Below are 24,028 nucleotides of genomic sequence, written 5' to 3'. Positions count from 1 at the left end.
ATAGGATACCATACTAATGTGCTGGGGAACTTGGATAAGGATGTAGGATAATCTTCAAATGCCAACTAGGGAACTTTACAGGGTGGGAAAAGGAGAAAGCACAAGACCACCTCCCCACATATCCTCTTCGTGATACCTGGTATGAAATTATTGCATTCTTCAGAGTGTCTCTGTGGGCATTCCACTATAGGTGTCTTGATGCCCCAGTGCTTGGACCCGGAACTTTTCAGCAGCAATACCCCTCCTCCCCGAGTGGTGGCACATATGCGCAGCACCATCCGTGCCATAGTGAACATGCCGACACATGCGCACTGTCAACTGTCCGTCAGTTCCTTCTCAACCGCTCCCGGTTTGGTCGGAACACCGCAGCGCTCCTTGCCTTACTCAAAGATTTAGTACTGTAGTTATTATTAGATAGTTCTCATCGTGGTTTCCCCTCCCGAGTAGTTATTTTGTTAGTTCATTAGTTTAAATAAAACGTAGTCTGACATGCTGTATGTTCATACCCGTTTCGGACAGGACTGTCCAATGCATTCAATACTTAGGCCAAGACCATTTGCCGAAGAGCTGCCACTACTGTAAAAAGCTCTTGCTCAGATCTTTGAAGGCAAGAGAGCTTCAGGTGAAACTCCTCACCATGGAAAAAATGGAGAGACCAGCCTCTGAACTGCCACCTCAAGTCTCCCTGGTATGCACCTCACCAACGGTGGCTTCTGACCAGCACCCCTTGGTTCCAAGAGACATCCCAGCCAAAAAGACCGCCAAAAGGAAGCACTCCACACCCTCAGCAGAGTGGGCACTGAACAGACTATTTCCCCATAGTAAGCTTCTTTCACCTAAGGGAAAGACTATGGGGGACGCGCAGGCACCAGGGAAGTCTGGTACGGACAAACACTAATGGGTGATATCTGGAAAAGATCCGCGCCTTGCGGTACTGGCGTCCAAGCCAAAGAAAACTGCCACTGGGCTGTTGGTACCGGCATTGGCAGTACCGATGAAGTTGGCTCTGAAGAAGCTGCATGATGTCGAGCACAAGAGGTGCTCTGAACTGTCGATATGCACTCCATCGAAACTGGTACTGAGAGAGGCCACAGAGATCTTCCCAGTACCGTCTACATACAGGGTACAGGCAGACTCCATAGTACAGTTACAATGCACAGCACTGGCGGTACCGACCATCACTCTGCCAAAGCCGCTGACCATGCAACAGGAACTGACAGTAGCATCATTACTGGGCACACCGTTATTCGGTACCAATGCCTCCCTGAAACTGGAGGAAACAAGCAGGCTGCCCACTGCAACCAGTCTGACACCTCGATTCTCTAGCAACAACGATGATGAGGTGATTATTTTCTCCCCTAGACACTCATTGCCCATGCAAACCACACAGACACAACTGTCTCAAACACAAATGTGCACCCATTTCCGTGGTTTCCTCCAATCCCACTCCCACAGCCTTAGCAGGGATAGTACCCATTCGGCACGCTGAAGGCTCAGGTTCAGCCCCTTCAGCTGATGCCCCCACCAAGCCCTCCTATAGAGGTACACAGAGCCTCCACCCCTACAAGGCCAGAGGTTACACAGGAGGACATCAAAGAGTTTTGATGACTCACAGGGAGAAGAGACAATAATGCCCCCTCCACTAACAGTAGGAGATGATTTTAAGTCCTTTCAGGACCTATATAAGAGAGTGGTAAACACCTAGACATTTTGTTGGTTGAGGTGCCCGAGACACAGCACAAACTCACCAACATCTTACAAGCCTCACTGTCCTCAAAAATTGTGCTACTAGTAAATGAGGCCATTCTAGATCCTGTGAAAATACTATGGCAAACACCAGCATCTATTCCTCCGACATCAAAAGGATCGGATAGGAAGCACTGCATCCTGGTGAAGGGTGCCGAATTTCATTCACACATCCAGCACCAAATTCATCAGTGATTGATGCAGCCAATAATAGAAGCAAACAATCGCAATATAAATCCACTCCCTACGATAAGGAATGAAAGAGACTCGATATCCTTGGACGGAAGTCATACTTTTCAGCCTCCCTCCTAATAAGAATAGTAAACCATGTGGCGCTGTCGGCGAAATACACATACCACCACTTTTACAATATGAAAAATGTTATTGAACGGCTTCCTGACGAAAGTAAGGCTTCTTTGCAGTCCACTGTTATTGAAGGATTCCTTTAAGCCAAAACAGCACTATAGGCATCCCTTGATGTGGGAGACACTGCAGCATGGTCCTTAGCCACCCTGGTAGTCATACACCGAGTATCGTGGCTCCACCTTTCAGGGTTTCCTAGAGAGGTACAAAATGTAATGGTAATGTTGAGGGATCTCCCTTTTGAAGGCCAAAAACTTTTTTCTGCAACAACAGATGCCTCCCTTCACTCCCTCAAGGATTCTTGAGTGACCTTGAAGACCCTGGGCACATATGTTTCCCAGCCCAGGAAGAGACTAAACAGGCAGTATACATCACAGGGCAGAGCATCGTCATCTTTTGCACCCCAGAGACACTACGACCTCAGGAGGAGGCAAAGGCAACAAAAATGCAGGCAAACTCAAGATTAGCCAACCATATCTCAGTCAACCAACTGCTGACTAGCCTTTTGAAAATCTAGTCGAGGGTTTGAAGTCATTTCCCAATGCAAGTTACCAATATAGTCTGCATCCCTTCTACCAATCATGGGCCAAGATTACTACAGACAAATGGGCTTTAGAGGTCACACAGAAAGGCCTCACCATTCCATTCACCAAATTCCCTCCAACCCAACCCCCTTTCCCATCCCTCTTGAGGGACTCCCTCTCATGAGCCCCTGCTACAACAGGAGGTAAACAGACTACTTCAGCTGTGGAGCAATAGAGATTGTGTAGCTCATCACAGGGAAAAGGGGTTTTACTCAGGATATTTCCTCACTCCAAAAAAATCAGGGGGTTGGAGGCCTATTCTGGACTTATCCAGACTGAATAAATATCTAAGAAAGCAAAGATTCACCATGGTAATGTTAGCAAAGATAATTCCATCATTGGAACAGGGAAATTGGACATTGTCCCTTGACCTTCAGGACACACATTTTCACATTGCAAACTGGCCATCACACATAATATTTCTGAGTTTCATATTAAAGGACCCACACTACTAGTACCGGGTCCTCCCTTTCGGCCTGTCTTCAGCCCTGCGAGTTTTTTCCAAAATACTAGCCATTGCAGTTGCCCATTTCAGAAAACAGGGCATAATAATCTTCCCATACCTAGACAACTGCCTGATCGTATCACGATCAGAGCATGAGGCCATCCAGTCCCACAAAGAGGGTCAAAAAATTGCTCCTATGGTGACTCCAGGAGCACAACCTGTGTTTGGGAGTCCCCTACCGTAACCATAACCACAGATGCCTCACTAGAGGGATGGGGCACACACATCAATGACCACAGCACTCAGGGACAGTTGTCAACGACAGCATCGACCCTGCACATCAACATTTTAGAACTTTGCACAGTGAGAAAAACATGTGAACGCTTCTTGCTATTGATTCACGGCAAGTCTGTGAGACTACTCACGGAAAACACTGCATGTTTTACATAAACTGTCAAGGCGGAACCAGATCTTATCACCTCTGCAGGAAGGCTATAAAACTGTGGCAGTGATGCATTCAACATCACATCACCCTATCAGCAGTATATCTTCCAGGCAACCAAAACATCACCGTGGATAGCGTAAGCTGAATATTTCACCGGAAATACAGATGGGAAATACACCCTCAAGTCCTACATTCCGTCTTCCTCAAGAGGGGCATTGAGGAAATTGACTTATTCGCAACATCACAGAATGCCAAATGCCCCAAGTTTTGTTCCAGGGCAGGGCTTGCCAAGGGCTCCATGGGGGACGCCATGATGATCAGCTGGCCTCACAGTCTTCTATATGCACAGTCTTCTCAGTTCCACTGCTGGTCAGAGACATACAGAACATAAAACAGCATAAAGCAAGAGTGACTGTCGTAGCTCCGGCCTGGCCCAGACAACCAGGGTTTCCTTACCTGTCCCAGTTGGTGACAGCGCCATCCCTTCCTCTACCACAATAGGCAGAATACTATCCCAGGATCAGGGCCGAGTTGTTCATCTGCACATTCACAAGCTTCATCTCCGTGCCTGGCTTCTACAGGGCTGAGTAACCCACAGGGAACATGGGGAGAGGAAGTACATAATATAGTTATGAACTGTTGCAAGCAGCTGACACACAAAACATCTTCCCAAAAATGGAGACGTTTCTCTGAGTTGGCAGATCAAAGATCCCTACACCCACAATCAGCACATCTTATGGTAATATTATACTACCTCCTCACTTTAAAATAGCAGAACCTTTCCAATTCCTCCATAAAGGTACATTTAGCGGCAATATCAAGTGAGCACAAGATAGTGGACGGGCACACCATATGCTCACACCCTATAACCAAAAAGTTCCTGAAAGGCCTGACCAACATATTTCCCCCTGTAAAGCCATCAGTGCCACTTTGGGACCTAAGCTTCTTCTTATCTGCTTGACCTGCCCACCCTTTGAGCCCATGACAACTTGCTCCCTCACTTACCTGTCCATAAAGATGGCCTTCCTCCTAGCAATCACGACAGCAAGAAGAATGGATGAGCTAGCCGCACTTATGGTGCATCCACCATCTTCTACAAGGAAAATGTCATTTAAAACCACACCCTAAGTTTCTCCCGAAAGTAGTCTCCCAATTTCATCTTAACAAACCTATATACTTACCTGTTTTCCATGAAAAGCCGCATCCAGATGCCAATGCAGCATGGCTCCATGTCCTCGATGTCCAGCAGGCACTTGCCTTTTACCTAGATAAAGCCAGACCTTTTAAACAATCTCCAAGACTTTTTATTTCTATAGCAGACCATTCCAAGAGTCAAGCCATATCGAAATAGAGACTTTCCAAATAGATAATAAATTGCATTAAGGAATCCTTCCACATTAACAAGGTGCCTTTGTCAACTCAAATCAGGGCACACTGCACCAGAACTATGGCAACCTCTACAGCCTTTCTCCATAATGTGCCCATTGCAGACATTTGTAGGGCGGCAAGGTGGGCCTCTGCCCATACAGTCACGAAGCACTATACTATGGACACTTAAGCTTCACAGCCCACTGCTTTTGGGCAGGCAGTGCTAGCCACAGTCCACCACTCACATCCAAACCCCCTCCTTCCAAAGACTGAGGGCACAGCTCCATAGTTACCTACAGTGGAGCACCCAAAGAGACACTCCTCGAAGAAGAAGAAGAAGAAGAAAGGTTACTCACCTTGTGCAGTAACTGGTTTTCTTCGAGATGGATATCCCTGTGGGAGCTCCCCAACCCGCCCTCCTCCCCTCTGCTTTGGAGTTGCAACATCTCTCTGTGGTAGAGAAGGAACAGATGGGCAGTTGATAATGTGCATGCATCAGCACATTAACTATGGTGCGGATGGTGCTGCACGTGAATACCACCACCTGGGGAAGGGGTGGGGGGCGGTAACTGTTGCTGAAAATTTCCAGATCCAAGTGCTGGGGTATCAAGACACCTACAGTGGAGCCGCCCCAGGGACACCCATCTTGAAGAACACCAGTTACTGCACAAGGTGAATAACCTTTCCTTTCTCAACTAAATACTAATTGGGCTTGATAGAGTTATGAAAAATATTAAAATGAGCCAGATTAGAGTTAAATCCTTTTCTAAACTTAAGAAAGTAGGCCAAGATTTTCAGACATGTCTGCCTAAAAATGAGACACCCTAGAGCTGGATTCACAAAAGGACTACATTCCCTGAATGAGTACATTTCTGCCTTTGCTCATGCACACTACAACCCCATGCCAGGCATGTGAATGCCTAAGTCCCAGGGCAATGTAGCAACAGTGAGAAGGTTAGCATTTCTCCACTTAATTAACCTGCAGAACCCAATGTGGTTGGGGAGCTCTGAGCGCATTTACCAAAATGCAAGTAATGTAAATGCACTTACATAGGGGCAGACTTACACAGAGTGACCAAGGAGACTCATAATTTTTAGCTTAGTGATAAAGGTACTCACCCGGGTTGTGGGAGATGCCAGGTTCTAATCCCATCAACTGAAGGGAGAGAGAAGGAATTTGAACAGGCACCTGTAACTCAGAGGTGAGTGCCCTACATACTGGGCAATGGGATATTCTGATGCAAGGCTATCTCAGTCTTTCCTCATAAAGCTCTTCTACTATGAATAAATAATAAAGGAATTATTGGGCAACAGGGAGAGAGAGAACAAGCAGCAGGAATGACTCGGTAACCTGGAGATGAGCAATCACACCTGGGAGGTGGGAAACTGAAAATCTAGTCCCTCTGTCTAAGGACTTTTTAAAAAATAATTTATCCAGTGGAACAGCTTCAACAGGAGAGACTGAAGGAGCACCACATAAGAATGTTTCATAGCCCAGAGCTCTTGCCTGAGATGTGGCAGATCCTGTTCAAATTCCATCTCCACTCAGGTAGAGCAGGGCTTGCACGTGGAGTACCCTAACTGATGGTCTTAAATGTTAGGAGCGAGCCCCGCTTCTGAACTTCTTCCCCCATCTCCATCTAACTACAAAAACAGCAAAGACAGGGTTTGCACCAGAAAATTCCAAGAGGGGGAGGCACCTCCTTCCAGACTTTGTTTAGGCACAAAACTCCTTCATGGGGAGGAGCTTAGAACTCATTCTCCATCTTGGCATCTTGGGTGGGGAGTTGCTTACCACGCTGGCTTTTGTGAATTCCACTCTGAGTCATCTGCCCTATTCATTGTATAGGGAGCTTAGGCCCATACTCAGGCTTTGTGAATTCCAGCAATTTTCTAAGAAGTGATAAGGCATGGAGACATTCAGCATCACCTTACCTACATTTCTCTGTGAATCTATCCATTCAGACATGCTGAGCACTGCCAGTTGGACCGGAGGGGGCTCAGCAACTCTGAAAATCAACCCTTTATGATTTTGGTGCCTACATTTGAATATGGTACTTAGTCATCCACGCAATGTTATTAATTTTAGTTGGAACCAATACCTCTCTCACTTCTGCCAAAATATGAAATGAAACAAATATCTATTAGAGAGAGCATACTAGGATGAGAAAATTTATTTTACTTTGTGACCCAGTCCAAATTAGATATCAGCACATTAGAATTAACAGAGAAGTAATTTGTGGGGGAAAAGTGTTTATTCTAATTAATTTTATTGTTTTAGTGTTACCTCATAAATATTCTATTGAAGAATGCCACAGATGAGCCCTGTGAAGCTGCAAGGTAAAATACTGAATAAAAGAAAATACAATGGAGTCTGACAATGGCAGATTGAAACCAAAATCACTTGGTATGAAAGGGCTGAACTTTTTGGAGGTCTTTCAGCTTGAATAATATAAAAAATAATAGGTTGGGAGACAATGTTTTGGGGGATATTTGAAACTGAGTATGTTGTAAAATTTTTACTGAGTATGTTGTAAAAGATCAAAATTGATTGGATTGAAACTTGTAAAAGAATATTGTAGTCTAATGGGTGTTTTTTATTATTATGTCATCTACCTGTAAACAAGTAACTATGTCTATGGTTCACATTTCAGACTTTATTTTGTAGCATAGACAGTGTGACCAAATTTTGCTCTCAGTCACAGTATAAGCAAGATCAGTAGTTGGACCATAAGCCTGCACACAAACCTTGAGCTCTTGACTTTTTGATTTTGTACTCATTCCTAGATACCAAGTCCAACAGGCACCATTTTGATTATCTGGTCTGTACCTCCTGTATAACACTGGTCATAGAACTTGCCCAAAATAATTCAGAAAAACATCCAATCTTGATTTAAAAATTGTCACTGATGGAAAATCCATAAATAGATTAAGCTCTTTGAGTCAATCAGTGCAAGTCATGTTTTCGAATCCTTACACAAAATAAGAAAACTTTTATTTTAAATAAAAACAAAGTTTTTTCTTAACATTTATTTTCGCTTTTCAGCTATTATAATAAAATTCTGTCTTATGTATTTTCTTACTAAAAAGGTTAATCTGATAGACAGAACATGTCCTGAATAATGTACAAAGCAGGTAAACAATATGGTGTTCACTCTAACACATTTTTAGTGGCTATAAGGTAGGAGTAATCCATTAATTTTTGTCAAGTTTCAAATTTCTTGGTCAATGTATTGTCAAGGTTCAGACTCCATAGAAAATAATACAAAAATAACAATAATGGTAAGTAAATAAAAAGATTTTGTGGTTCAAGATTTTCTGTTCAAGTGTCTGACAGTCTGGATATGGCCTGTGGTCCACCAACTGACTACTGCTTATGCAGTGTAATCGTAACTGACAGTTCCAGAATATTAGAGAGACAAGGTGGATGATCATTCAGGGTAAAATGGCCTGTTAACACCCCTTCAGTCATAGGGGGGAAAGAAAGGGGACAGGGAAGCCTGCTGTTAGGTGCCTTCTTTCCCCCTTTTCCCTCCCTCCCTCATGACTGGTGGAGTGTTAATGGGCCATTTTGCCTTGAGCGGTCCATTGAAATATTGCTAACTACTTATGCCAAACAATCAGTGCCACCTTATTTTTATCTGTGAAATTGAGGGTATGTTGACACAGCCTTGTTGTTAAGTCAGCTTCTCTGAATGCTGTTTATTGGCACTTTTGCCAAAAAATTAATTCTACCCGCTTTGCAGGGAGTTCGCTTTGTTAGCAGGGGCAAAACTTTATCATTCATGGACAGGAGGGAGGGTTAAGCACCCGTGAATGACAAAATTCTTCTTCAAGTGATTGCTCATGTCCATTTAATTTAGATGTGTGTGTTCACCACGTGCACTGGTGCCGGACGATTTTTCCCTAAGTAGTATCCATAGGAGACCAGCCCTCAGCACCCCCTGGAGTTGTGTGCTCATGCCACACAATATAGAGCTCTACTGGACTCCTCCCTCTCCAGTTTCTTCTAGCTGCCAGTGATAATCCTTGAAACTGTGCTCCAGCGATAGCATATCGTTTAAACCCAAAGGACCAGACCATGCCCTGTCACTGGGCAGTCTCAACAGGGGACTAACTGTCTTTAAACGAACGACTAATAACACTTACACTATACTCAGGCCTCCTCCCTAACAGCTCAGTGGATCCTTTTTGAGGAAAGACCCCACCCCGGGGAAATCTAAGCCTTACCGTCTAAGCCCTCCTAGGCATTCCTTTCTGGTAGCCATGGCATTCCTTGGAACTGATTTCTGACGCTTCAAATAGAGGTTGGGGAGACAATGTAGGCACGTTTCAGATCCAGGGAGAGTGGAATCCCGCATTGCTGAACATCCACATAAATGTCAAAGAGCTCAGAGAGGTGCAAAAGGCATGCAAAGTGTTTCTCCCATGCTAGTTGGGCAGAGTGGCCCAACAATGAACAACATGGCCATAATGTTCTATATCAGCAGGGAGGAAGGAGCCTGCTCTGTAGTGCTCTGTCAGGAGGCACTAGGACTCTGGGACTTCTACACCCTGCATCAAATCTCCCTGGAGGACCATCACCTTCCCAGTGCCAAGAACACCATCGCAGATCACCTGAGCAGGTAGTTCCCATCTCATCATGAGTGGAGCCTTCACACTGAGGTGACTTCCAGACTCTTCCGAGAGTGGAGATCTCCCCAGGTGGATCTCTTCACTGCCAAGCAGAATGTGAAGTGTCCCAAATTAGGTTCCAGGCACAGCCTGGAGGAAGATTCCCTTAGAATCATAGAATAATAGGACTGGAAGGGACCTCGAGAGGTCATCGAGTCCAGCCCCCAGCCCTCAAGGCAGGACCAAGCTCCGTCTACACTATCCCTGACAGATGTCTATCTAACCTGTTCTTAAATATCTCCAGAGAGGGAGATTCCACCACCTCCCTTGGCAATTTATTCCAATATTTGACCACCCTGACAGGAATTTTTTCCTAACGTCCAATCTAAACCTCCCCTGCTGCACTTTAAGCCCATTACTCCTTGTCCTGTCCTCAGAAACCAAGAGGAACAAATTTTCTCCTTCCTCCTTGTGACACCCTTTTAGATATTTTAAAACCGCTATCATGTCCCCCTTAATCTTCTTTTTTCCAAACTAAACAAGCCCAGTTCATGAAGCCTGGCTTCATAGGTCATGTTCTCTAGACCTTTAATCATTCTTGTCGCTCTTCTCTGTACCCTTTCCAATTTCTCCACATCTTTCTTGAAATGTGGCGCCCAGAACTGGACACAGTACTCCAGCTGAGGCCTAACTAGTGCAGAGTAGAGCGGCAGAATGACTTCACGAGTTTTGCTTACAACACACCTGTTGATACAACCTAGAATCATATTTGCTTTTTTTGCAACAGCATCACACTGTTGACTCATATTCAACTTGTGGTCCACTATGACCCCTAGATCCCTTTCCGCCATGCTCCTTCCTAGACAGTCGCTTCCCATCTTGTATGTATGGAACTGATTTTTCCTTCCTAAGTGGAGCACTTTGCATTTCTCTTTATTAAACCTCATCCTGTTTACCTCTGACCATTTCTCTAACTTGCTAAGGTCATTTTGAATTATGTCCCTATCCTCCAAAGAAGTTGCAACCCCACCCAGTTTGGTATCATCTGCAAACTTAATAAGCGTACTCTCTATCCCAATATCTACATCATTGATGAAGATATTGAACAGTACGGGTCCCAAAACAGACCCTTGCGGAACTCCACTTGTTATCCCTTTCCAGCAGGATTTAGAACCGTTAACAACAACTCTCTGACTACGGTTATCCAGCCAATTATGCACCCACCTTATCGTGGCCCTATCTAAGTTATATTTGCCTAGTTTATCAATAAGAATATCATGCGAGACCGTATCAAATGCCTTACTAAAGTCTAGGTATATGACATCCACCGCTTCTCCCTTATCCACAAGGCTCGTTATCCTATCAAAGAAAGCTATCAGATTAGTTTGGCATGACTTGTTCTTCACAAACCCATGCTGGCTATTCCCTATCACTTTATTACCTTCCAAGTGTTTGCATATGATTTCCTTAATTACCTGCTCCATTATCTTCCCTGGGACAGACGTTAAACTGCCCGGTCTGTAGTTTCCTGGGTTGTTCTTATTCCCCTTTTTATAGATGGGCACAATATTTGCCTTTTTCCAGTCTTCTGGAATCTCCCCTGTCTGCCATGATTTTTCAAAAATCCACTTGCAGATGCCTTCCTTCTCCCTTGATTGGGAAACCTCATGTATGTGTTTGTACCCTTTCCCCTGATTGGCAAGGTCTTACAGAAGATCAAGCAGGATTCAGCATGGGTGATTCTCATCGCACGGGCTTGGCCGCATCAGCACTGGTTCAGCTCATGAATCTCTGGTATGACAATCGTGGCCTCCTCGGCCCATGCACATCTTGTCTCAGGATCAGGTCCATCTGTTGCACCCACACCTCACAGCATGGATGCTCCATCATTAAACCTGCAAGAGCAGGCATGTTCCTCAGAAGTGAGGGTGGGTCCTCTTAGAAAGCAGGAAGCGTTCCACAAGATCTACCTATATGGCAAAATGGACCTGATTCTCGGTCTGGGCAACTCAGAAAGGACTTAATCCGATTGAGGCTCCTCTGCAGACAATACTGGACTACCTCCTTCACCTGAAACACTCAGGTCTGGTTCTGGTGTCAATCAAGGTCCACTTAGCCACAGTCTTGGTCTTTTATACTCCCTTTCAAGGCCCATCTGTATTCTCCTATGATTTAATGGCCAAGTTCTTAAAAGGTCCTGAAAGGCTTTTCCTGCAGGCTCTCATCCCTCCCTTCCCTACTGGGACCTTAATCCCATCTTGCCTGACAGGACCCCCTTTGAACCATTGACCTCCTGTTCCTTTTCTTTCCTGTCAGTGAAGGTGGCCTTCTTGGTAGCAATATCAGCCCAGGAGGGTATCTGAGCTTTGTGCATTCACTTCAGAACTAACTTACATGGTCTTAGAATCATAGAATCATAGAATCATAGAATAATAGGACTGGAAGGGACCTCGAGAGGTCATCGAGTCCAGCCCCCCGCCCTCAAGGCAGGATCAAGCTCCGTCTACACCATCCCTGACAGATGTCTATCTAACCTGTTCTTAAATATCTCCAGAGAGGGAGATTCCACCACCTCCCTTGGCAATTTATTCCAATATTTGACCACCCTGACAGTTAGGAATTTTTTCCTAATGTCCAATCTAAACCTCCCCTGCTGCACTTTAAGCCCATTACTCCTTGTCCTGTCCTCAGAAACCAAGAGGAACAAATTTTCGCCTTCCTCCTTGTGACACCCTTTTAGATATTTGAAAACCGCTATCATGTCCCCCCTTAATCTTCTTTTTTCCAAACTAAACAAGCCCAGTTCATGAAGCCTGGCTTCATAGGTCATGTTCTCTAGACCTTTAATCATTCTTGTCGCTCTTCTCTGCACCCTTTCCAATTTCTCCACATCTTTCTTGAAATGTGGCGCCCAGAACTGGACACAGTACTCCAGCTGAGGCCTAACTAGTGCAGAATAGAGCGGCAGAATGACTTCACGAGTTTTGCTTACAACACACCTGTTGATACAACCTAGAATCATATTTGCTTTTTTTGCAACAGCATCACACTGTTGACTCATATTCAACTTGTGGTCCACTATGACCCCTAGATCCCTTTCCGCCATGCTCCTTCCTAGACAGTCGCTTCCCATCTTGTATGTATGGAACTGATTGTTCCTTCCTAAGTGGAGCACTTTGCATTTCTCTTTATTAAACCTCATCCTGTTTACCTCTGACCATTTCTCTAACTTGCTAAGGTCATTTTGAATTATGTCCCTATCCTCCAAAGAAGTCGCAACCCCACCCAGTTTGGTATCATCTGCAAACTTAATAAGAGTACTCTCTATCCCAATATCTACATCATTGATGAAGATATTGAACAGTACGGGTCCCAAAACAGACCCTTGAGGAACTCCACTTGTTATCCCTTTCCAGCAGGATTTAGAACCGTTAACAACAACTCTCTGACTACGGTTATCCAGCCAATTATGCACCCACCTTATCGTGGCCCTATCTAAGTTATATTTGCCTAGTTTATCAATAAGAATATCATGCGAGACCGTATCAAATGCCTTACTAAAGTCTAGGTATATGACATCCACCGCTTCTCCCTTATCCACAAGGCTCGTTATCTTATCAAAGAAAGCTATCAGATTAGTTTGGCATGACTTGTTCTTCACAAACCCATGCTGGCTATTCCCTATCACTTTATTACTTTCCAAGTGTTTGCATACGATTTCCTTAATTACCTGCTCCATTATCTTCCCTGGGACAGACGTTAAACTGACCGGTCTATAATTTCCTGGGTTGTTCTTATTCCCCTTTTTATAGATGGGCACAATATTTGCCCTTTTCCAGTCTTCTGGAATCTCCCCTGTCTGCCATGATTTTTCAAAGATCATAGCTAAAGGCTCAGATACCTCCTCTATCAGCTCCTTGAGTATCCTGGGATGCATTTCATCAGGACCTGGTGACTTGCTGACATCTAACTTTCCTAAGTGATTTTTAACTTGTTCTTTGTGTATCCTATCTTCTAAACTTACCCTCTCTCTGCTTGTATTCACTACGTTAGGCACACCTCCAGACTTCTCGGTGAAGACCGAAACAAAGAAGTCATTGAGCATCTCCGCCATTTCCAAGTTCCCTGTTACTGCTTCTCCCTCCTCGCTAAGCAGTGGGCCTACCCTGTCCTTGGTCTTCCTCTTGCTTTTAATGTATTTATAAAAGGTCTTCTTGTTTCCCTTTATGCCTGTAGCTAGTTTGATCTCATTTTGTTCCTTTGCCTTTCTAATCTTGCCCCTGCATTCCCGTGTTGCTTGCCTATATTCATCCTTTGTTAGTTGTCCTAGTTTCCATTTTTTATATGACTCCTTTTTTATTTTGAGATCATGCAAGATCTCCTTGTTAAGCCAAGCTGGTCTTTTGCCATATTTTCTATCTTTCCTACACAGCGGAATTGTTTGCTTTTGGGCCCTTAACAACGTCCCTTTGAAATACTTCCAACTCTCCTCAGTTGTTTTTCCCTTCAGTCTTGCTTCCCATGGGACCTTACCTACAAGTTCTCTGAGCTTATCAAAATCTGCCTTCCTGAAATCCATAACCTCAATTGTGCTGGTCTCCCTTCTGCCTTTCCTTAAGATCATGAACTCTATTATTTCGTGATCACTGTCCCCTATACTGTCTTCCACTTTCAAGTTCTCAACTAGTTCCTCCCTATTTGTTAAAACCAAATCCAGAACAGCTTCTCCTCTGGTAGCTTTTTCAACCTTCTGAAACAGAAAGTTGTCTCCAATGCAGTCCAGAAACTTATTGGATAGCCTGTGCCTCGCTGTGTTAGTTTCCCAACATATGTCTGGATAGTTGAAGTCCCCCATCACCACCAAATCTTGGGCTTTGGATAGTTTTGTTAATTGTTTAAAAAAGGCCTCATCCACCTCTTCCACCTGGCTAGGTGGCCTGTAGTAGACTCCTAGCATGATATCACCCTCGTTTTTTACCCCTTTTAGCTTAACCCAGAGACTCTCTACACAGCTATCTCCTACGTTCATCTCCACTTCAGTCCAAGTGTGTACATTTTTAATATACAAGGCAACCCCTCCTCCCTTTTTTCCCTGTCTGTCCTTCCTGAGCAAGCCGTACCCTTCCATACCAATATTCCAATCATGCGTCCCATCCCACCAGGTTTCTGTAATACCAATGATATCATAGTTGTATTTATTGGTTAGCAATTCCAGTTCTTCCTGCTTATTACCCATACTTCTCGCATTTGTATATAGGCATCTAAGATACTGATTTGATCTTGCCTCCCTGTTGTGCCCTGACCCTCCTTTCTCCTTGCCATTATAGGCTGTAGTCCCCCCCATTTCCAACCCATCTCCCAGTCCCGCACATTCAGCACTTACCTGTGGGCTTTGCTCACCTGCCCCCGACAAACCTAGTTTAAAGCCCTCCTCACAAGGTTAGCCAGTCTGTGTCCAAACAAGGCCTTCCCACTCCTGGAAAGGTGAACTCCATCTCCGCCAAGTAGTCCTTCCTGGAAGAGCACCCCGTGATCAAGGAAGCCGAATCCCTCCTGGCGACACCATCGTCGCAGCCAGGCATTCACCTCCAGGATGCACCTCTCTCTGCCCGGGCCCCTACCTTTGACAGGAAGGATAGAAGAGAATACCACCTGCGCTCCAAACTCCTTCACCCGTACTCCCAAAGCCCTGTAGTCACACTTGATCCGCTCAGTGTCACACCTGGCAGTATCATTTGTGCCCACGTGGATGAGTAGCATGGGGTAGTAGTCAGAGGGCCGGATGATCCTCGACAATGCCTCCGTAACATCTCGGATACGGGCCCCTGGCAGACAGCATACCTCTCGAGATGAGCTGTCAGGGCGACAGATGGGTGCCTCCGTTCCCCTCAGAAGAGAGTCTCCAACCACCACTACTCTACGTTTCCTCCTCGCAGTGGTGGCAGGAGACTGCTCAACCTTGGTGGTGCAAGGCCTGGTCTCCTCCACTGTGGGGGGTGACTCCTTGTCTCCTGCTGAAAGTAAAGTGTAACGGTTATGTAACAACACAGTGGGAGGGTTAGGAGCAGGGGTGGAACACTGCCCGCTGCCGGAAGTAACCAGCTGCCAGTGCTCACCCTGCACCACTGCCTCCTCCATAAATGGCTGGTCAACAGTCCCACATCCTAGGACAGTGACCTCCGTGGACTCCACAGGAATACTGTCCAGGAATTCCTCATGGCTTCGAATGCTCCTCAGCCTGGCCACCTCCTCCTGTAGCTCTCCCACCTGCTGCCTGAGAGATTCCACCAGCAGGCACCTTTCACAACGGTTGTCTCCCCCAGCCTGGAGATCACTCAGTGGGAATTGCAAGCCACAAATACAGCAAGACCACACCAGGACCTGGGTAGAGGCATCCATGCTCAAGGATAAGGTGCAGCTGAGACCTCATCTGACCTTTCTCCCCAAGGTGGTTTCCATCTTCTACCTGGGCCAGAATATATTTCTCCCTGACTGCTATCCGAAACCACATAAGACCAGTGAGGAAAGACTCCACTATGCCTTGTTTGTCAGGAGGGCACTTGCTTTCTACCTGGACCATATGAGGCCCTTCCATAAATCCTCACAGCTCTTTGTGGTGTACGCTGAACATATGAAGGGTCTACTAGTTTCTTCACAATAGATTTCCAGGTAGAGCATCTCTGCATCAAAATATGCTATGAACTGACAGATGTTCAACCTCTGTCACTGGTGAGGGCACACTCAACCAGGGCATAATCCTCTTCAGCCACCCTCCTGGCCAATGTCCCGATTGTGAACATCTGAAGGGCTGCCACATGGTCTTCAACTCACATGTTTACATCCCACTATATCATTACACAGCTGGTCAGAAAAGATATGGGTTTCAGCAAGGTAATACTGAATTCTACATTTCCTTAAATTCTTCCTATCTACCGCTACAGATTCTGCTCGGAGTCACCTAAGTTGAATGGAAATGAGCAGTCACTCGAAGAAAAGACAGTTACCTATTTCTGTAACTGGTGTTCTTTGAGATGCATTGCTCATGTCCATTCAACATCTCCCTCTTTCTCCTCAGTTAGAGTTTTTGGTACGAAGGAGCTGGAGAGGGAAGGGCCCAGTGGTGCCATATATAGTGTGATATGTGTGCGCTACTCCAGTGGGTGCTGAGGGCTGGTCCCCTTATGGACACTGAGGGAAAATTTTCCAGCATCTAAGTTGAATGGATGTGGGCAATACTTCTTGAAGAAGACCAGTTATGGAAACAGGTAACTGTCTTTTCAAGTATACACATACCCTGAGTACCTTTTCCAGACCTGAAGGAGACCGTGTAGGTGTAAAAGCTTATGTCTCTCACCAATGGAATTTGGTCCAACAAAAGAGATTACATCACCCAGTACACGAGAGATTTGTCTCATATCCTTGGACCAACAGTGACATTGCTTGCAACTTTGAAGCAGCCATTTGAATCCATCAGATCTATTTTTGGGTACTCAAAATCTGCATATTTTAACATGATGTATTACAAGCAACATTTCATAAAAGTCAGAAAATACACAGAATAGATCATAGGTTTAAACAAGACCTTGTCATCTTTTTGTGAAAAGGTTCTTTTAAGGATTCTAAATTAAAAGAAATGATAAACTTTACATTTAAACAATCAAGACTGTGATAACAAAGTTTCAAAAATATCCCTTCAGGTACTGTCTTTTGTCCCTGAAGTCAATAGTAGCTTTATCCTTGACTACAGTGGCAGCAGGATCAGACCTAATATATTTCAGTGCAATATACAGTTTTTACAAATAATGTTTGTAATGACAAGTAAGAGCTCAATCTTGCAAGCATGAGCATATTACATCATTGCTAAGTTTTTCTAAGAAAGCGAGGTTGAAGATGGGGTGAGAGTTGGAAAGGTCTTTCTCCCTCATTGTTGGCTTTTTCAAGACTGAGTAAACTAATGCTCTTTTCAGGTAAGTTAGCAGGGTTTCTTATCTGAAGCAGAGGCTTACTTATTCAAATGAATAAAAAGATGTTTTCTATTCATGAGGACCTCCTTTTAGGAGTTGATATTTTTGAAATGGGTAAATCAGATGACATGATATAAATAGCTCTATATTCACTGTATAATATTGTGAAAGAGAAGTGTATGTTCTCATCTAGGAAATGTTTATTTGGTTAATGTATTACTAGAGTTTTATTGGAGGATTCTTTACTATAGATTTATTTCCATTATTAGTGAGAACATTGGTTCTTTGATGGCTTTCCCCAGCTAGATTCATGGATCAGTTTTGTAAACAGTGGTTTATATATTCCTAAGGGATTTCAAAGGTTACTTTTGCATCGCCAGATGGGCTGGCAGGAAACTTGGAAAAAATAGGAAACAACCTGATTAAAAAAAAATCCAGGCCAACTAAAATATTCAGTACTTAGCAATGTTAAAATAGCACAATACAACTTTAGGCGGGTCACCAATTTAAAAGGGTATGGATAAAAGTCTATTGGCATCTAACAAGCATCTTGAATATAGACAATTAATCCCTTAGCCCTGCCTCCTTCCTTTCACATAGCTGCCTGTGTTGCCTCAACAAGAATACCAAACAGTTATCTGCATTGTAAATGTGTGACTGTAAGATTTCAAACACTAAGTGACTGACAACTTGCTGAAGTAAGAGCAGTACATCGCTCACTAAGATGTTATATTGTAGTGACCTATGAATTCCGTTCTTATAGGAGGAACAGAAGACATTAAAATAAAACCAAACACACCGTGTTTCTATCTCTGGAGGATGTTTAGAATGCTACTGATCATGCTTGTAAGCTGACAGAAGCAAAATATGCCCACTCAGTCTCTGACAATGAAAAACACCAGAGCTGTGTGGGTATTTGGGCTATTGTAGAAGAATTGTTTTGAGTACTGAGTAGACAGCTAAAGTTAAATTAATGTTCCAAAACAGTAGCTGCCAAGTAATTGCTAAGAAACAAAATGGTTCTCCCATTTGTTGGAGGGAATATGGTTGCATTCTCTGGCCTCCATTCTAAATATTGGTTAGTTTGTTTGGATTTGGGTTTATTTTCATTTATTTTATTCTTGTATTAATTTATGGTTGATATTTTTGGCTGACAATGCTTTATTTACAGTTCATTATTTTTTAATGGGAAGATGAAGTAGCCACTGTAGTCCTTGCTTGTGACAGGAATACAAGTTTTAGTAACAAACCTACCCATGTTATGTGGCTGGGGACAGGAAACAGAGATCTGTCTGTTATCAACACTTCTGTGTGTGCTGCACCTTTATTGCATCTGTCATTTATAAAATAATAAAACATCTCTGAGGGCTTTTTTCAGGAATGAAATTGTCCTACCTGCCCACAGTCATTAGAGGTGGTTCTTTGAGTGCTTGTTCACATTGATTCCAATTCAGGTGGTCAGCACACTTCATGTGCACCTCCTGACAGAGTCAGGCCAGAGGGCTACAGGAGAGTAGTGGAGAGAAAATACATTAGCCCCAGATTGAATAGGTCTCTGATCCCAGGGTAGACTAATTAAGATGATCCAGAACCAGAAGGAACCTGCTAGAATCATTCAGAATAATCAGGCCAGTTGAAACACTTGGTACCAATTAGGAGGCTTCCAGACTCAAGGGACCCAGACTAATCAGAACACCTGGGGGCCAATTAAAAACCAGTTGAGACTGGTTTAAAAAGGTTTCCTGTCTGTTTGCTTAGTGTGAGGAAGGAGCAGATAAGAGAAAGTGTGGTGGAGAGTCTAGCAGAAGAAAGTGCTAGCAGGTAACAGGAGGAAGACCCTTTAGTAAGGAAGGTACTTGGGAGGGCTGCGGGAAAGTGGGCCAGGGATTGCTAGTTGTCACAGCTATTATCAGAAACATTATAGACAACTGCTATTACATGGTCTTTGGGCTGGAACAGGGAGTAGAGGGTGAGCCCGGATGCCTCCCACCACCAGCTCCCCATTTCAGTTCTAGAAAAAAGACTAGTTTGGTACAAGGTTTGTCCTACCCGGTATCACTGGGCCTCAAAGACTATGAAGTTTGGTTTCCCCTCTTTTTCCCCCATAATGGCTAATGGCTCAACCAACAGCAAGCCAGTGTCTAAATTGAGGGCTGCTGTGAGCCTCTGAAGCAAATAACCTGCATGAAAATGCAAGACCCACCAAGAGTAAGGAAGAGATGTCACAATTGTCATTGAAAACTTTTCCCCAGCAGCCTCCAGAGGGTCAACCAGGGAGCCTCCTGGAGTGGTGCTAATATGCAGCACTATATATGACCCTGCTGACCCACCCCTCTCTTAGTTGCTTCTTACTGTCAGTAGAGGTGTTGGAACATCGCTTGTTTGCTCCACAAGTGCACTTAGCTACAGTTCATTAGTTGTTCATTTGCATTGTTCTTAGTTAAGTGTTCATTGTAGTTATTAGATAGTAGGTAGTCACTGCCATACACTTCAGGCATTGTGCTTCTAGACTTGTGGTTCCTGCCATAAGCCTATGCCCAACAGTGAGTGTTACAACTCTTGCCTACCTTGTCTGTGGGAAATACATCAGACATATTGCTGCAACATCTGAAAATCTTTCAAGTTGGGCACGAAGGAAAAAAAAGGACTTTTGCATATGGCAGTTATTGAGGCAGAGCTCAGGCCAGCAGCACTAGGCCCAAGTTCTTTGGTGCATAGCATCCCTGCATCAGTACGTGATACCTCACAACCTAAGGACTCTTCCAAAGAACACCAGCATTGTGGATCCTAGACACCACAGCAAGACACAGCACCATTCCAAATCCCTGGTGTCCAAGAGGCATAAGAGGTGTGACACCGGGTGCACACCTCTTTGGTCTGCTCAGCCACCCTCCAGTCCCAGAACCTGAAGGCAGAGAGAGGGTATCCCATGTTGACTGACATTCAGTTAGTATCAAACTCTTCATTTGAGTTTGTTTTCTGTAATTAGCCATAAAATCTTCTATCAGTTAAAACTGACCTGTACTGTGCCATTCAGAAATCATTATGAAACCTGCCAAAATATATCTTTGAGAGAGAGAAATATTAAAGGAGGAGGATATTCTTTTTAATCTTACGACTGCATCATTGTTCCCCTTTCTTTTTAAAAGGTGTATAGCTGTTTGCTGCCTTGGCGTTTGGATATGTGAAGAACTAGTACAGTGCACAAACCATCCTCAAGTGAAGGATGCAATAAATGTTATAGGTGTCACATTAAAGGTATTAGTATGAATTGTGTTTGTGTGATTGACAAAGGAAACATTTGTATGAACAAAGTGTTCTAGATACTTGAAATATTCACCCAACGTATGATTATGTACTTTTCTGATTTAAGATTAAGACGTGTACCAGTTGTGTATCCTCATTATTTGGTTATTTATGAATTGCACACTTCAGTATGCTTACAACATTATCTGTCTGCAAGCTTGTTTTTTAAATACTTAGGGCACTATCAGGAATTTGCTGATTATGCTTGATATAAAGTTTCTTCAGGACCTTCCACATGTTCTCCAGCTGCTTCTCAGATGTGGTGAACGTGGCTTGTCTTTCATGCACTAACTCTCTTAGGATACATCTATACAGCAGGGCAAAACTTGAATTAAGCTATACAACTTCAGCTACATCAGTTGCGTAGCTTAGGAAAAAATAGTTTAATTTGGCTTTTAGTACTGTCTACACAGCAGAAAGTTGAAGGAAAAACACTTTTCCTTCAACTTCTGTAACCCTCATTTTACAAGGGGTATGGGGAGTCAGAGTAAGAAGTCCTCCAGCTCACCATTATTTCAAAATAATGGCTTGCAGTGCAGATGCACTCTTTGTTTTTTCAGAATAACATCATTTCAGAATACACCGTTTCCAGTATAAAGGGTTGTTTGGCTGGCCACAACCCCAAGAGTTTTTACTAAGTGCTTCTCTGTCATAGAAGCTCCACTGAGAAAGCAGGGTATTTTTGTTTACCCTATTCTATTGATTGTCTTTTAAAGGCTGTTTGTGATGACTTATTAAGCCACTTTTTTTAGAACTGGGACTTCTTGCAAATGTCAAAGTCAAATCCCTGACCAACTCAGAAAATGTTATTCATAGGCTCCATATTGGACTTGGTAGCAGGAAAAAAGCCTTTTTAATAGAGGACCATTTTTTTTTAAGAATAAATAATATGTTCAATATGTCAATTAGAAAGTAACCTTCTTTGTGAGTCTTACGGACGGCACTACATTTGCACAACTCGCACTGAAGTCATTGCAGCTTTGACTGTCTATGATGATCTCCAGATATTAGTCATACATTCTAGAATCATTGATGTGATGGTCAATCAGAGCAAACATTCAGAGATATCCAGTTCCGTCCCTCTTCACCATCCGTGCAGGTAACTTGAGATGTGTCACACAGTAGTTGGGGCAGGGCCATATCTGAGTGCTCTTAGGCTACGTCTACACTGGCCCCTTTTCCGAAAGGGGCATGCTAATTTTAAACTTCGGAATAGGGAAATCCCTGTTGAAGTAGGAATAAGAGATCCTCCGGAATAGGGCTTTATTCCGGAGGATTGGGCCAGTCTAGACGCTTTTTTCCGGCTTTTCCCCAAGCCGGAAAAAAGCGGTGGACATCTTTATTTAAATCCCACGGGGGATATTTAAATCCCCCGCGGATTTCCCTATTCCGAAGTTTAAAATTAGCATGCCCCTTTCGGAAAAGGGGCCAGTGTAGACGTAGCCTTATAGTTCAGGATCCCTGCCATTTTCAGGACAGAGCTTTGCACATCATGATTCATGTTCTCAGTTTAGCTAGGACTCATAGGATCATAGAAGATTAGGGTATGAAGAGACTTCAGGAGGTTACCTAGTTAAACCCCATGTTCAAAGCAAAGCCAACCCCAAATAAATCATCCCAGCCAGGGCTTTGTCAAGTCTGGCCTTAAAAATCTCTAAGAATGGAGAGTCCACGTCCTCTCTAGGATACCTATTCCTGTCTTTCAACCACCCCCCAATGAAGTAGTTTCTCCTAATACACAACCTAGACCTCCCCCACCACAACTTGAGACTACTGCTTCTTGTTCTGTCATTTGCCACCACAGACAATAGTGTAGCTCCTTCCTCTTTGGAATCTATTTTTTTTCTTTTGGATTAATTTCTGCACTACTTATCAAGCTACCCGTAAGTGTCAATATGCAAAGCCATGAAAAAAAAAGGTGGCTAATTATTTGAAACCAGAATTCTTAAAGAGGGCTCTACATATTCACACTTTTCATCTACCTTCCCCTTTTTCTCAGAGCCCTTTTCATTGTGTCTTTTGGGGTTGGTGTCAATGGAACTGAGGAGGTAGAGTGTACTTCCCCTTATATAGTATCATTTTCAAAACATTCAAAGGTGCTAGGGAGTGGGCTAGGAGAATATATGTGAACACACTGATAGACACTATTTGTAGAAGGTTCTACAGTTAAGCACCATTAGACAATACAAAACCCATAAATGTGAGCATGCGCAGAGCCATCTCAAAGAACTCTAGTTACAAGTAATCGTCATCTTTCTCTAATGTAGTTTTTATAGCTGTAGTATGGTTTAAAATAGTAACAACTCTGACATTACTTATTTATTATGTGAATATTTTTCTGGCATGATACTGTTTGGTTTAATTTTAATTTTTTTCCTTACAGTTTTCTAATAAATTGGTAGCTCAGGTAGCCTGTGATGTTCTTCAACTGCTAGTTTCTTATTGGGAAAAGCTTCAGAAGCATGAATCTTCTCTATCCAGGAAAATTACTGAAGTATGTCTTATCTCTTAATATATTCATATATAGGAACTGAAAATAACATTTCTAATGTTCTGTGTTGATTGTTCATAGAATTTAAAAAGTTTCAAAGTTAACAGTTGAAAGTTACAATAATAGAACTCTAACTTTTTTACTTCTTTCTGAAGTCATTGTTAGGAGAGTTCTTTATTGCAGTTTGCTTGAGCCAGTGTGATTTTCCCCCCCCCCCCCCAAATTTGCACTAATTTATTTCTAGAGCCTGCTAACAATGTGGAACTCAAACTCACATATTTCATACAAAAATGGCTGCTAAGTGGTGTTTTAGGGTGTGTCTACACAGGAGGGCTTAACTCAAAATAAGCTACGCAAATTAAGCTACGTCAATTGTGTAGCTTATTTTGAAATTAGGAGTGACTACTCAGCACCTATTTTGAAATAGAGCACTCTTCCTCCAACTTCCCTTACTCCTCATACAATGAGGTTTACAGGAGTTGGAGTAAGAAGTCCTCCAGTTGGACAGTATTTTGACATTGTTTCAAAATAACTGCTTTCTGTGTAGACGTAGGCTGTGTTATTTCAAAATTATGCTGCTGTGTAGATGTACCCTTATAGCCTTCATCCAAAGCCTATTGAAGGTTAGTGTTTCAGGCCTTGTATTTATATTAAACAAACAAGTTTGGGATAACTTTGTTTGCCTGTATGTTTGATTTCTGT

General features: G+C 43.4%; 1 protein-coding gene across 5 annotated transcripts in view; it reads left to right on the top strand.

Moving 5' to 3' along the window:
- RALGAPA2 (Ral GTPase activating protein catalytic subunit alpha 2) overlaps positions 1-24,028 on the top strand; it is a 379,885-nt gene that overhangs the window by 202,430 nt on the left and 153,427 nt on the right. For all 5 annotated transcript variants that reach the window (XR_012903061.2, XM_075925792.2, XM_089777560.1 and 2 more), the window contains 3 exons: positions 7,233-7,291; positions 20,679-20,787; positions 23,219-23,329. Coding sequence is in view for 4 of the 5 variants with exons in the window: in XM_075925792.2 (XP_075781907.2) it covers positions 7,233-7,291; positions 20,679-20,787; positions 23,219-23,329 (279 nt within the window). In the remaining variant the exon portion in view is untranslated. The remainder of the gene's footprint in view (positions 1-7,232; positions 7,292-20,678; positions 20,788-23,218; positions 23,330-24,028) is intronic.

The sequence above is a fragment of the Pelodiscus sinensis genome, chromosome 3 (genome assembly GCF_052426305.1).
Source record: "Pelodiscus sinensis isolate ZL-2025 chromosome 3, ASM5242630v1, whole genome shotgun sequence".
In the NCBI taxonomy this organism is placed as follows: Eukaryota; Metazoa; Chordata; order Testudines; family Trionychidae; genus Pelodiscus; species Pelodiscus sinensis.
This window is presented reverse-complemented; position numbering and strand designations above follow the sequence as displayed.